This window comes from Megalopta genalis, chromosome 13 (genome assembly GCF_051020955.1).
Source record: "Megalopta genalis isolate 19385.01 chromosome 13, iyMegGena1_principal, whole genome shotgun sequence".
Classification (NCBI taxonomy): Eukaryota; Metazoa; Arthropoda; class Insecta; order Hymenoptera; family Halictidae; genus Megalopta; species Megalopta genalis.
The window spans coordinates 3,777,509-3,793,324 of NC_135025.1; the positions used below are offsets into that span (position 1 = coordinate 3,777,509).

At 42.1% G+C, this 15,816-nt stretch overlaps 1 protein-coding gene across 1 annotated transcript; it reads left to right on the top strand.

The window, feature by feature from the left end:
• The first annotated feature begins 3,875 nt into the window (after nucleotides 1-3,875).
• LOC117224331 (uncharacterized) lies at nucleotides 3,876-5,804 on the top strand. Its single transcript, XM_033477166.2, has 4 exons — nucleotides 3,876-4,238; nucleotides 4,815-4,909; nucleotides 4,986-5,166; nucleotides 5,697-5,804. The coding sequence occupies exons 1-4, from the start codon at nucleotides 4,116-4,118 to the stop codon at nucleotides 5,757-5,759; spliced, it is 462 nt and encodes a 153-aa protein (XP_033333057.1). The 5' UTR covers nucleotides 3,876-4,115; the 3' UTR covers nucleotides 5,760-5,804.
• Nucleotides 5,805-15,816: the final 10,012 nt, after the last annotated feature.

The window sequence follows — 15,816 nt, forward strand, 5'->3', positions numbered from 1 at the left end:
CGAATTGCCTTCGAATCGTGGCACGTGGCCTACGAATTGGCTTCGAATTGCTTTCGAATCGTGGCATGTGGTCTTCGAATTGCCTTCGAATCGCCTCGGAATCGTGTCACATGGCCTCCGAATCGCCTTCGAATCGTGGCAAACAATTAGAAATAAAACAATCAAGCCATCGTTTTTATTCTGCCGCCTTTTTTTCGCCGACTGCCCCGAGTTTCTATAATAAAATCGAGTCCCGAAGAATCGCGACTTGGTACACTCGGATCCGCCGGTTTCAATTCCGACCTCCGATCGTTTCTAGCAGAAATTACCGTACTTTCCTTTGTCGCGTAAATGCGGCAATAATTGAATGTCGAAAACGACAAGGCGCCGGCCATTGATCAGCGAACGCACCCTTTATCGTTGCCGGTTGTCTGGGATATTGAACAATAACGGCAATCTATCGGATCGAATATCCAACAAACCTGCTTCAATGAACAACAGAGTGTCCGGGCAAAGGTTGACCCGGGAGGAGTGGATGATGGTTCACGATCAAAAGCTGCGCGTACAGGATCGTCCTAGATAACGACATTAATTGAATCGCTATCAGTCGTGCCGTGGTCTCGCGTTATTCTAGTACCGAAGCAGCTATTGTCTTCCGTGCTTTATAGTTCTCCCGTCCTTCCTCCCCCGCTCATTAGCCCGTGTCCTTCGTCCTTGCCGTTCGCCATCGAACCGTCGTCCACGTCCCGTCGCCATTTTTCCGCACCGTGCTGCGCCGATTGCTATTATTTGGTCGAGTGCCGGATACCAAACTCGAAAGTTCCCGCGATATCGAAGTCGCTTAATTAATAAAAAACGAGGAAGCTAAAATTTCCTTGTTAAAATACGAGGAAATTTACCATAGGATGAGTTTTGCCCTTTCGCATTCTAAAAATTCTAGTAATAATAATAATAATAATAATAATAATAATTAAATCCACAGTAATCGGCTCCGCCGCCTCATCGAGGACGCCAATTGTTAACTAGGCTTTGAAATTCATTTTTATTGCGACATGTTCGAGCGATTATCGCTCGCAGGAGGAAAATATTTGAAAAAGAAAGGAAATTACATTTGGTAAATGTTAACCGAATATTTCTTGTAACGATATCGGAGAGGACTCGTTAAGAAAGCTGGAAACAATTGTGGACAAATTATTGCGACAGTCGAGGACTTCGTTTCCAGCTATAAATTATTGATCCACGATGTACAGTGATTTCTCCCGGAAATGCCGAATTCCGGGTTGCTGCGAATTGCCCTGTGCCGGTGCTTTCCCGTTCGATCTTGATCGCGCAAGTTCTTTTTCTCTGGAATATTCGTCGAGCTCCTTTATTCAATCTGTGCAGGCTATTAAGGAGTAACTCGATCTTCGTTTAGCTATGCCGCGGCACATAGTCGTGTTATTTAGCGATAGAAATATGGCGGTCGGCGAACAAACCTAAGACACGAGTGTACACGCATATGCGATTTTTCTTCCCGGGCGATATAACTCGATAAATTTATAAACCGCGGCTGCCTTCCGACAATGCTGGAAGAACCATTCATAATGGGAGCATCGCACGCGAATCATGTATCATTCTAATTGATTCTAAGTACAGAGTCAGACAGAACGAGCAGATACAGCCGCGTTTAGAACGGATGAATATTCATCGTGCAAGATCGCGGAGGAATGTTTCCGGGGTGTTCCACGCCTATGCCCGATAAACGAATATCGCCGGAGAGATTTGCTCCGCGGGAAAAGTGAAACGCAGGATGGATGGGCCAGTTACTGTGCCCTCGGGCTAATCTTTCGCGGGGTTCGTTGAATACAATTCGGTACAATTCTTCCGTTTGTTTCGTGTGCCTCCAAGCACTTAAATTGTAATTTAAGGCATTTTTGGTTGTACAATAATTGTTTTTCAAATAATAATATTGAATTTGAGATATCAACGCTATAATTACTGTGCTCCAAATATCGTAGACCATACAAAATACTGTGATTCGGATATTCCAACAATTTTTGTATGATGTGATATTATATATATTGTACATATAATTTATAAAATATAATATGCATATATAATTTACAAACCATAAATCTATAAAATATAATATACATATATAATTTATGAACTATAAATGTATAAAATATAATATGCATGTATAATTTACAAACTATAAATCTATAAAATATAAATATAATATAAAATATATATTATAATAAAAATATAATATTATAAACTATAAATTTATGAAATATAATATATAAGTTGACTGGAACATTTTGTTCGCAAAAATCAGCGAAACAGCAATAAAGCTCCGAATTCTGCGGAGATCTCGCGACCGGTACATCAAGAATTCGTCGAAAACGTTATTTTCAGTTAAGCGATGAATATGAAATTTAAATGTAGAGGAAGCGTTATCTACGGCCCAAACAGTAATCTCGTTACGGCCATGGGAAGTAATAAAGATCGAGGAAGGATCGATATACATCGAACTAAACGACCTGTAGTGGCACGAAATCAATTTACATTTTTGTCAGAGGGGTATCACTGAAAAATGAATTTGCATCCCTGGTTCGTGCGACCCTCGAAACTTTATTCCCCATCTGAAAGTATAATGTCTTCTGAAATATTAAATTCCTCGCAAACATACACATATTCGCGGTTGGTGAATGGTGACGTAAATGCTCCTTTTGTACGAAAGTACAGCAACACATGGATACGTTTCGGAATTCACGCGTCGAGGCTTTCTTCGATTTTTCCCTTCGATTTTTAAGCGGAAAAAATTTCGCTGCGTTCGCTCATCGATTAATCGTTACTTCGGCCAAGAATTTCTTCTTTTTTCGTAAAAATTGTTTCTTTCTTCGTAAAAACTTTGTTCTTTCTTCGATCGTATTAGCAGATTTCGCGTTTTCAGATTTTATGTAAAAATACCACGATAATCAAGCGAGGAGATCATTGATTCGCAGAGGAAGATTCGAACGGAATTGAGAATGCTTCCTATATAACCCTTGAAATTTATGGAGTGACCAACGTCTCCTATTTTGTACTTAAGTCTGGGTCTTGGGGCATTTGTGTTATCTACGCGCGACACGACTATCTGAGAACCACTCCATTTCTATAAACGATCGTATATTTATCTGAAAGAGGTTTCGCTTAAAATTTAAGTGTCTCATTTCATTTTGGAAGCGCACCTCTGTCCACATTAATTACTTCTAAGCAGTGATGAATATGTATATATGTATATAAAAATAAATAAATACGAATACATAAATATATAAATATATATAAATAACTTTAAAAGTAATTAATGTGGACAGAAGTGCGAGCCTTGCGCTTCTTTTTTATAATAGTTGACAGTCGGCTTTTATAAAAATGAGCCACGAGGCTGGCATAATCGTATCTCCTCTCCCCGAATTGTCCAGCAGAGCGTCAATTAGGGAGAATTTCTACATAACCTTAAAAGTAATTAATGTGGACATAAGTGCGAGCCTTGCGCCTCGTTTTTATAATAGTTGTCAATCAGAATCTATAAAAGTGAGCCACGAGGCTGGAATAATAGTAACTCCTCTCCCCGAATTGTCCAGCAGAGCAATTAGACAGAATTTCTACATAACCTTAAAAGTAATTAATGTGGACATAAGCCTTGCGCCTCGATTTTTATAATAGTTGTCAATCGGCAACAATAAAAACGAACCGCAAGGCTCGAATAATCGTATCTCCTCTTCCCAGATTGTCCATTCTCGTGGCCAATCTGAGCGTCAATTAGAGAGACATTACCGTACCCCGTATTCGTTCGTTACACCGCGTTCCACGCGCTCGTTACAGAGGAAGCGCACAATTTCTGCACATTTTATTCCAGAAGAGTTACGAAAGTGCTGCGTGACGAGTATGTGGAGCGTATAACGAGATGACGTGCGGACGAATGCGTCTCGGAAACTATAAATATATGGTTGCATTCGAAAGAGGAACGTCGGGAAGAGAGAGCCAGCGATCGTCGGTCGGATTCGGCGCACACAGGAATAAAACAATCGAAAGTGGTGTTAACGACAAAGTTTTTTTCTCGACGACGTTGTGCCAAATTCATCGAACGCGCCCGGGAATTCTCTGACGGAAGGATGTTGAAGACTTTGGTAATCGCCGGGCTGTTCGGATCCATTTGTTGCGGCGCGTTGACAAACGCTGCTCGCACAGCGAATAGTTTCGACACGCAGAAGCTTTATCCAGTTGCTTCCAGAACTGTACGTAATATTTCCGAAACGTTGTCCGCTGAACTGTAACACTCCCTGGGAAAGAGGATCAGTTTAGTACGGGAACCATAACTGTTGTAATTAGATTGCGGATCTCTCTGCTCGAAATACGAATTTCCTAAATCGATTGTAAGAGACTGAAATTCAGTTAAATTATATTTCTTCTGCCGATGAATTCGATAAATTGAATAGACATTAAGGATATTTTAAAAACCTTCTAACATAAGCTTGACATTTTTCTATGTAAATAGCATAAATTCGCAGTCTAGTTTTAATCGATACGAAAGAAAGATTCCAGAACAATTATTATTTTTATTGAAATGTTTTCAGCCATAAATAATAGTTGTATGTTTAGGCCAAGGATTAAGCAACTTCTTAAAATTCTTTGCAGTACAAAAAATGATTTATTGGCAACGAAACCATTTCTCGGTCAATCGTAATTGATTGTTTGTAACCAAAAATTGAAATTTTCTTTTATATTTCACGATTAGATACTTCAATTTGAATTTATCAGATAACTGTTACTTTTGGTCCACGATTTATTATTATTTTTTTTTCGGGATAAAGTTCCCAGGATTCAACGACATATTCGCCGATTTCCAAAGAAAAAGTTATTACACCGGTCAGGCGACTCAGACGTCTATGGCTCCTGCCTACTATCCGTAAGTGCACTCCGAGACGAACAATGCTCGATTTCGCCTATTCAATTTTTCACATTCAACTCGATTTATTTCCTAGAATTTTTGATCCTTTGAGCGTGCTGGCGTCATTGGCGTTTCTGGCGTTCTTGCTCCAATCGATCGCATCGTTGTACGATCATTCGAGATCATTGTCGTCGACGACAGTTACAGCTCGTCAGTTTATGGAAGTCGAGATGTTGACGTTGGTTACGCAAGCGCTCCATGCTTTAGCGAAATACGTGAGTAATTTAACAGTAGCAAATGCGCTTCATTTTTAATTGAGCTATTTATTCACTGCTTCAGGTTATGTCATGGTTATATAAACTATATATAATGTGTATACAGGGTTTCCCAAGATTATGGCACGTCCGGGAAATGAGGAGTTCCTGAGATTATTTGAAATAACTTTTTCCTTAGCGAAAATGTTCTACGAGGCTTCGTTTACGAGTTATTAACGAAAAACAGTGTCCAATGAGAGGCGAGATCAGCTGGCGCTCCGCCCTCGCGACCACTGCCACTGCGCCAGACGGCCAGAGCGTCGCGGCATTGGCTGCAAAGGCGGAGCGCCGGCAGCGCTCGTTCTCCGATTGGTCAGCGTTTTTCGTTAATAACTCGTAAACCAAGCCGCGTAGAAAAATGTTGCAAAGGAAAAAGTTACTTCGAATGATCTCAGGAATCCCTCATTTCCCGGAAGCACCATAATTTTAGGACAACTTGTACAATCTTGACATAACATCGACACAACACTTACAAGTATATTCATTTTCAGGATAAAAGTCACAAAGGGAAGTTGTCTGCGAATGCAAAACGCGGCGCGAACAAGACGGTGTAATTGACGGAAAATTTCCGAATAAAATGGTATCTGTTACAAGCGTAAGCTTCGTATTCTTCGCTCAGCAACAATTCATTCGGTAACAACTTGCCATATTATGAATTGCGAGACAATTTTCATGAACATATATTTATTCTGTTCAAGATGTCGCACTCGGAGTACAAATATTCTCAATGCACCATTTAGTTTCCGATATTTAATTGGGGGAGAATTTACTGTACCGTTCGTCCATGGTTACAGGACGAAGAAGACAACGTTAGGCACCGTTTCACCTGTCCAGCCGTTTATCTCGGAAATTACGCCTCGTATATTCGCGGTCGGCGAACGGCGGCCACGTATAGAAACAGCGAAACTTTATGACGCGTTGTAGAACTTACGGAAACTATTACCTTTTTGCATATCGGGGATCCCCGTAACTTCAAAGTCGGCGCAGGAACGCAAATAACTTGACACTGTCTCCTCTGCGCGCAACACAAACGCCATAGTTGTCCAACTATGCGGGAGGACACATTCGCTTGACTTGAACGACAAGGTTTTATAAGATACAAAAGCAAACTGGAGGGAAGAAGCTACATCGCATCTTGCACAGCAGTTCGGCGCAGATTCTGGACCGTCTCGTACCACGGTTTCGTCGTCGGACCACCAGGCTTCGCAATTACGGTAAATTCTCCCTAATTGACGCTCGGATTGTGCAAAAAGACGAGCCGCAAGATAATGCCAAGGTTGTGCCAAAAAATCGACGTAAAATGAATAAAACGAATAAATCGAATAATCGTATCTCCTCCTCCTAAATTGTCCATTTCTGTGCGCAATCTGGGCGTCAATTGGGGAGAATTTACTGTATTCCCCCTCCCTCCCCCTCCCCGACCCTCGTGATTCCTCTCTTTTGAGAAGGAAGAGTTATTTCCCTCGCGACATGCTACTTCGAAAGAAACACGCATCGTTTAGTGGCTGCGTTTGACGTTTTTTTCGCGGAGCTCGTTCTACCCCTTTCTATTTTTCGTCGAAGATTTGTAGTCCCTGGGAGGATTCATTGGTCTGTACATGTACTGGGCAATAAATTAGAGCAAGAAATCGAGCTGATCGAGCACCAGACAGGGAATTGAACGTAGAAAACCTTCTGTTTCCGAATAACTCGACCAATCGTCCCTCGCACGAGAACGCTTGGCTCCATTTTTGATCTAGTAGTTCAAAGCCGTCGTTGGGTTTTTTTAGTATAAAAGTAGTACAAAGACGGCGCATTATTTATATCTCGCATTAACGTTAAATTCCGTTGGCAGTGGTCGACGATTCTCGGCACAATGGCCGCTAACGCCGACGCCCGGTTCGAAAAATTGTTTTTCTTAGGCGGCCACGACGCTTTAAGGGAGCCGCCATTTTCTTTCTGCCACGCTTCAAAGTTCTCCGCGCAGAAAGGATTACGATCCACAATACCGGGGATAAACGTTTCCCGCTCCACTGACCCGTTTGTCACTGTCGATCGCTAGCAAAGCGGACGACTGTTAGGTTAGAACAGCCCCCGGACCCCACAACCCCTTCTGCTCCCGCGTGAACCCGCAGACCAACCACACTTGGTACTCTCTGTCTGCAACCCAACACCGGCTGCCTTTGCATCCACCGGAAAATATGTCTCTTCTCTCTGTTAGAATCGGAAACGTTGCGGGGGTTTCGGTGGAGCCGGTGCCCGGCTTCTTGTTAGTTCTACAAACTCGCCGCGATTTTACCCTCCGCGTTAATAGAAAACCGCGCTCGCTCTGTTCTCCCACTGGATAACAGTTCCGCTTGGGCCACGAGACGAAAGAGAACCGCTATATATTTATATGTTTGTTTATTTATTTATTTATAGCAGTTGCAATCGAGACGAGAAAAATCGTCGCGTAACAATCGTTGTTTTGATGTAGATTTACGGAAAACCCTGCATAATATGCGATCGGAATACAATTCCCGTCGAAATAAAAAACCTAAACGAATTTTTGACTCATTATAATCGCGATCTGCGCCCGAATAATTGAAATCCTTTGATCGTGCGAGGTCTATAGCAACGATTTCTTCTACGTTTATTGTTGTCTTTTTCGCAGGAGAATTTGTCGAGCGAACCGTTCGTTATCTTAACAAATTTTCGTGCGAAGAGATGAACAATAAAAATTTTACTTCTCCCAAAGTGAACTATGGACAAGCGAATATAGTAATGTCTCCCTTGCTGTCGCTCAGATTGTCCACTAAATTGGATAATTTGGGAAGAGGAGATTATTCGAGCCTTGCGGCTCATTTTTATAATTGTGGACAATTTATAACTATCAAAATGAACCGCAAGGCTCGAATAATCGTATCTCCTGTTCCAAAATTGTCCATTTTTCTGGACAATCCGAGCGTCAATTAGAGAGACATTGCTGTACGTAGCGTTTCTCTTTTCGTCGTCGCTCTGATTCGCGATATCACAATATCTGATCCGCAGGCGTAATTAGCAAAAGGTGAATTTTGACTGGAAGACAAAGATTCCAGGTAACAGAGAGAGAGAGAGAGAGAGAGAGAGAGAGAGAGAGAGAGAGAGAGAGCGGCAGCACGAAGACAGTGGGAACACAATGAGGTCGCAACGAGAAACAGAGGGGAGAAGTCAGATGGAATACGGAGAAAGAGCACGGAGAGAGCGAGTCTCATTCGAAGTTGTTACAGAATAATTAATTTGGGCCCTCCGTCCGAACAGGCAGTCTTATATATGTTCCACGGTCGTAGCGTATGGTAATGCGCTTCAGCCTGCGTGACATTTTATCCTCCCACCCTTCCTTTTCACAGGGGTAGCGGCGCAGCCGAGCGTTTTCATGTTCCAGCAGTTTGGTCCGCGATCCGTGCAAATTACGGTCGAGGACGAATTTCCGCTCTACGTTACGTCCTAGAGCGGCCGTGATTTAGGAACACCTCCGAAAATGAAAAGTATTTAGCTCCTTTCCCCGGCGCGAATAAAAGATTCCCCGGGGACAATTAAAAATGTCCGCGCACTGAGAGCATTTTTATCGGCGGATAATTCGACGAGACTACGTTCCTTTGGTATAGAATGTGTTACAGAACGCGAGTCGAGACGACGACGTATTCCAAATTGTTTAATTCGCGATCGTTGCGGTTACGAAGATGCGTTTAGGGCGAGCTTGCTCGATGAATTTATTTCATTGAATTAATAATAAATTAATGCTTGTTATCTTCAATGAGTTAGCTGTGCTCGACGAGTGTACTGTTATCGAGGCTCGGTATTCAGGAAGGGAGCTCAGTAGTTGGAGCACGGTAATTGAAGCACAGCAACTGAAGCACCGTGATTGAAACATTGTAATTGGAGCACAGTAATTGAAGCCCAGTAATTGAAGCCCAGTAATTGAAGCACAATAATTGAAGCATAGTAATTGAAGCACAGTAATTGAAGCCCAGTAATTGAAGCACAACAATTGAAGCATAGTAATTGGAGCACAGTAATTGAAGCCCAGTAATTGAAGCACAATAATTGAAGCATAGTAATTGAAGCCCAGTAATTGAAGCACAATAATTGAAGCACAGTAAGTATCTACGCTTATTAATTTTAGACTCCAGCCCGAACAAATACGCTTCGACAACGAGACAGATATTAAAAAGGTGGAATCGAAACAGTTTTAAAAATAATGCTAACAATTAAATATAATTATCTCGAAAGAAATTAGCCGAGTCATTGCGTTCAAGACCCGAGAAATAAATTACATTGCAACATGATCTGGAGAAAATGTGAAGAAAGCCGGATTTTTGCTTCGTATTCGACGGGAAGGAAAATGAAAAGAGAATTCAAGAATGGGAGGCGAGCTCGAGAAACGAGATCAAAAGAACGGATAAGACCAAAGAAGATGAAAGAAACCGACGCGATGATACCGATAAATAGGAACGAAGAAACTGTCTGGAAAGTTTTGCTTAGACGGCAGTGGCGAAGACTCTGGGATTCAATGACCAAGTTGTCATAAAAGGGCTCGGAAAATATATACCCGAATCTTCTAATCGATATATTTACAACCCTTGTAAATACTTCGAGAAATTGTTGTTCCGCGTCATGCAAATTATTTACGCGTCCGTTCTCGATCGGTATTCCGATGAATTTTGATTCGTTTGTTTCTCCGCCTCGATTTTTGTTATCGCTCGCTCCTAATATATAAAGTAGGACAGTAAAATAATAACAGTAAAATGTGCAAATTGAAATATCCACAATATCATTTCACAATGATCTAATCGCGAGGCACAATAGGCGAAACGAACTTTATTTCCGACACGCAAAGAGAAAAAAGAAAAATAAGAAAACACATTTACCGTTATCTCCATAAAATCTCCATAAAATCTCCATGATATCTCAGCCGGTACGTATCGTCTTAAATATTCCCGTTCCAATCCGTCCACCCCAAAAGCATCGTAAAACACAGAATTATTCGACGCGTTGTTAACATTCCCGTTCGATACATCCGACCCGTGTCACGGCGTTGTTGCTCTCTTACCGTAGCTTTTTAATTGAAAGGATATTAAGTCGCGCGGGAAGAAAGCGTGGCGGGTGTAGAAGGGACGGCGAGGAGCGGGGAAGAATAATGATGGTAATTCCGGGGAATCTCGTTTTGTAGCCTGGTCGAGGGCTGCGCAGACGGCAAATTTCCGTGGATAGAGGTTGCTCTTCGGGGCGGCTGAGGATTTGATGACGTCATCATCTGCTCTAATGTTCAGACATTACCTGGTTTAATTATACGCTGCCCCCACCGCCGTGACCTTTCGCCATGCTTCTATGCCGTTCCGACAGTAATCGCCCGGTGCCTGAACGTTTCTCCTTTCGTCGGGGGAGCAAGCGAGCATGCCGAGCTCCTCATTCACAGAAGATGAACACGGACGCTAAGAGTTGGAAAAGGAAGATTTGCGAATGAATAGGGCGCAAGCAGATGGGGAGTTAAAGGATAATTACAGTACAAAAGAAAATAACAGTTATAGATGCAAAGGAACCGGGGAACGGCAAAGAGAAGAAGACGGGCTCTGGCTTCGCTGAAAAACCGGGGGAAAATGTACTTGCTCTGTGTTTCGATGCGGTGCCGGGAAAATATTTAACGCGCGCGTCGTTCCGGCGTTCACGAAAATGTTCCTTCGAATCACCTCGGGAATCCCCCGTTTTCAGATCGCGAGACATTCTTGGGACACCCTGTAGAATATGAGCTGTAGAATATAATAATAGCTGTTATTATTATATTTCCAGATCGCGAGACATTTTTGGGACACCCTGTAGAATATGAGTTGTATACATATAGCTATATAGCTATAGAATATAATAATAGCTATTATTTATTATATTATTCTATAGCTATATAGCTATATATAATATAATAATAGCTATTATTTATTATATTATATTAGAATTCTATAGCTATATAGTAATATATATATATAACATCGCTCGAATGTTATAGAGTGCGAATTTTATGCCTTCGTGATAAAAGAACGAGCAGAAAAAGGAAACGGAAAGGAGAACACATCGAAACAATTCGAAACGATTAAATGTGGCGATACATTTTTGCCCAACTTCTGTTTCTTAGAATTGATTTGCCAGTTCGATTTTGGGCGCGAAAGCCGGAGGCTCGATTTATCGCGAAATCGGGGGAAGAAATTTAGAAAATGTCGAGTAACCGGACACGCCCAATTAAGGCAATAACGATTATCACGAAACGCTCGATATTTCGGCCGTCCGTCGCGCGTGCATGTGTGACGAGGAAATATTAAATATGAATCCGTTATAATTAACTTTATCTACGCGAAATTACCTTAATTATCTGTCCACCGACAGACTGCCATAATAAATTCCGGAGTCGATCGAATTGTTCGTATAATTCACTTCGTTAACGTATAATTCCGTCATAATGAACGACTTTGGCAATACGTAATGCGGCGCAGCCGTGAAACGCGACGGCGAAATATCCTTATAACGATGGATTTGCGTCCGAACGGTGATGAAAATTTGCGCACACTTTAATATACATGTATAATAAGGACGCGGTGGAACCTCGATCATGCGAGCCGGCAAACACGAATGCTCGGATAATAAAACAGTCGCTCGGTTATCGTGTCGAACGTGATTTTTCTTGATTTTTGCTGTAGATCGTTTCGCATACGAGTTGCCTCGGACAGAGCCGATGGTCTACGAAATAAATAAAAGATAAATAAATAAATAAATGAAAAATTCTGACGTTGAAGCTCCGGATAATCGAGATTCTACTGTACGTTTTCACTTCATGGCTGCTAATCTACTCGCATCAGAGCCTACCGAAGTATTTCACATCGTGAAGATTACTTATTATTATTTATTATTATATATTAATTATTTTATTTCGCATCGCGGAAATCGCGCGCTCGCGAATAGAACTCGCGTCGACGAAAATAGCGCGGCGAACGTAAGAAACGCGAATATACATGGAACATAGAAAGGCCTGGTTGGTCCGCCACCCGGGAGAAGTGAAATAATTTACCATCTGGCATTTTGCGGGGCATCTCATATCCGTCTGAGACGGCCGATAACGACGAACCGCCGTCGTGACACCGTAGACGACGTCGCCGCGAAATATTATAGACCCGCATCATTTCCGCGTACTGATTGGAAATTGTCAGGCAGCAGAACCATCTCGGCTCCATTGGTTACGCGGATATTAGCAGGAAACGTGGCCCCTCTGCCGTGAAAACTTTTTGATTGTGTTCGAATGGACTAGGAAAATCGCCGGTTACGTACGTACAGCAATGTTCTCCCTAATTGTCGCCGAAATTCTGCACGAAAATAGACAATTCGGGAAGAGGAGGCGCGATTATTCGAGCCTCGTTTTTCATAATTACCGATTGTTATTATCTATAAAAACGAGCCCCAAGCCTCGAATAATCGTGTCTCCTCTCTCCAAATTGTCCATCTTTGGGGACAATGCGAGCGTCAAATAGGGAGACATTACTGTATTTCGGACGTTGTGGATTTTTGGTGCGGCATTCCTTTATCGAACAGGCTGTTCCATAATTATGCGAACACGCGGAAAGGCGTGATTCCTTCGGTGATTCGAAGTAGCGAAAATCTTTGACGTGGCTAATTAATAAAAGCCGGAACGAGGGAAGAGATTTTAATGATCTTTTATTTCCTTCGTTCGTATTTCACGTCGCTTCGGAAGCACAGCGCGCGCAGCGAACTTCCCCGAAATATCGGGTATACTATATAATTATCATCGTAAAAGAAGGAGAAGCACCGTATAAACTTTGCAGCACACAATGCACCTTAGAATTAGGCGCGGGAACTTCCACATTCGAACGTGAAATTCAGAGTCCATAAATAATAGCTACGCCGTTTGCGAGCACGCCGGATAATTTATGGCCCCGAAGATTATTCGGAGTTCGTTGATAAGATTATTGCCCGTAAGTTTGACCGATGTACGCAGACCGTGTAACTGTTCGACGTGCACTCGAACACGGTGCAACTTTGCGTGCATCGTGTTGCAATAAGTACAGACCGCGGATTCTATATTCTTGGAAACTGAATACAGTAAATTCTCCGTAACTGACGCACAGATTACAGTGATGTCTCCCCAACTGACGCTCAGATTGTGCCGAAAAATGGACAATTTGGGAAGTGGAGATACGATTTTATTAATTGTTGACAATCTGTAACTATAAAAACAAAACCGTATCGCTCGAATAATCGTATCTTCTCTTCCCAAATTATCCAATTTAGTGGAGAATCCGAGCGTCGGTAAGGGAGACATTACTGTATTTCGTATAGTTTCTCTCAGATCACGTGAACAATAAAGGAACTGCGGATTCAACTACCTTGATAATTCCGGAAAGAAAGGGTTTTCAATCTCATCGTGTAACAGTTGATTCCGAGACCTCGGTCGCGCAAAAATTATACTCGTTTAGCGTCCCTTATTTCTTCGTCGATTTACCAGATACAACGGCGTAGGGTATCAGCAGCTGTGTTGAGCTGTATTGAGCACTCTTAGGACACGGCACGTGTTGTGTCGCATCGGTTCAGAGACCGTCAGGACAAATGTCGGCAAACGGGCAGAGAATTTACAGAGAATCCGGAATAGAAGTTTCGAAAAATAAATGAAATCACAAGTCCCGGATGGTATTTTCTAGGATGCACTCGGCTTATCCCGAAGATATTGCTTGCGTTCAGCTGGCTTCGCTGTTCGAGACAAGCCTCGATTCTATGGCGACTACGTAGCCGCGAGTTAAACGGCATCGAACGACATTTTTACCTGAAATAAATATACCGCGGACTCGCGCTAATTGATCGACCGTTCAATCAGGGCAGCGGTGTTTATTTGAGATAAAAGGCGAACTAAAGAACGGCACTTAATGCCACTTATTTCGCACAGACAAATGGAATACCGACGGCTTCAATCGCCATCTATTTTTCCACTCGGCATCGGAAGACCATTTGCGAGGATACGAACTGTTCGTTAATGACATCGACGAACACCGATTTCTCACCGATGTCCTACAAATATTTAAGTCGATCCTCGCTTCTGTAACCGTTTTAAGCACTGCATTTTCTTAATCGGACTGGGGGAAGAATCCGCTGTATTGAATGAGACGAATTTGGCAACAAAGTTGCTTCTTCGATTGAGATTAAACATCGATTTGTTCATTTTTGAAACGCGTCGATCAATCGAGCGGCGCACAATGAAACCGTGCTCCTTCGACCGGACGGATTTAGAGTGCCGAATTTTCGATCTAGCCTACCGCTTCGCACCGCTCGAGAATAGGGTTTGCGGGCATTCGCTTCATGGACGTCCGAGTCATATATTTTACGGCGGGCCGCAGTAACTAACAATTCCTAGTTTGTGGGCCGCCGCTATATTTTCGTCAGCTCATTCCCCCAGGGTACTTGGGAACCGCCGATTTATTACCGTGCCCCTATACGCTTTACCTTCACACTATCTGGATGCCCAGGATTCTTAGTCAAGCATAAAGCCGAATGAGAGTCGATTATTCAACGGCGATCGCGATCCGCGCGATGCGTTAAAGAACGAACTCCGCCGAGTAAAGAACCCCTTCGAAACCAAAACTATGATCTGTTCCGTGAATAAATTAAACCATTTTAATCCACAATTATAAAAAGTAGCCGCAAGCCTCGAATAATATTATAATTATAATATTATAATTATTAATCTTTGTATAGGATTATTCGAGCCACGCGTCTCGTTTTTATAATTGTGGACAATTTATAACTATCGAAATAAACCGCAAGGCTCGAATAATATTATAATTACAATATTATATAATATTATATAATATAATATAATATTATATAATAATATTATAATTATTAATCCTTGTATAGGATATTCGAGCCACGCGTCTCGTTTTTATAATTGTGGACAATTTATAACTATAAAAATAAACCGCAAGGCTCGAATAATCGTATCTCCTCTTCCCAAATTGTCCATTTTCATGCGCGATCTGGGCGTCAATTAGAGAACGTCAACGTGTAAAATACCGAAAGCGACCTTGACGATTCCGAGAGAGAAAAAGGGTTAACAAATAGAAAAAAAAAACAGAAATGTTTTCGATATATTGAACTTGACGAATTGACTTTTGGACGCGACGAGCGAGTTTCCAGGCCACAGGATTTTCCAGGCCTGTTATTTTGCAACGTTCATCGGCAGAGGGCAAAAGGTTCGCGAGGCGAGCGTGCATTCCGTTGCACTGAGATTTCAAGTAAAAGCAATTTAAAGCAACGCTCGGTGTATCGCATTGTTGCTGATGCAGGAACGAGCCGCAGTGAATATGATACCTTAGTCATTCGGTATCGAATATAAAACAGCTACCATATGTAGTTCACCGGCTGTGTTAGCCGGAATAATGAATCGCATTGTTATTTTCCACTTCTGCGCGTCAAGAGTCGTTTATCGAAAATCGATCGACGCAAGTCTCATCTTTCCCGTGCCTTTTATTCCCGGCTGTCATATACCGTAATGGAATGCCGTTCACTGATTCCGTGGTAAATGCGTAACATGAAATTCCGTTAATGAAGAGGCTTTAGAATAGC

Excerpts from the sequence above, each read along its gene's own strand:
- LOC117224331 (XM_033477166.2), top strand. The coding sequence starts at position 4,116 with ATGTTGAAGACTTTGGTAATCGCCGGGCTGTTCGGATCCATTTGTTGC. Across the intron at positions 4,239-4,814 it reads ATCCAGTTGCTTCCAGAACT|TTCCCAGGATTCAACGACAT; the intron begins GTACGTAATATT and ends TTCGGGATAAAG. Across the intron at positions 4,910-4,985 it reads ATGGCTCCTGCCTACTATCC|AATTTTTGATCCTTTGAGCG; the intron begins GTAAGTGCACTC and ends TTTATTTCCTAG.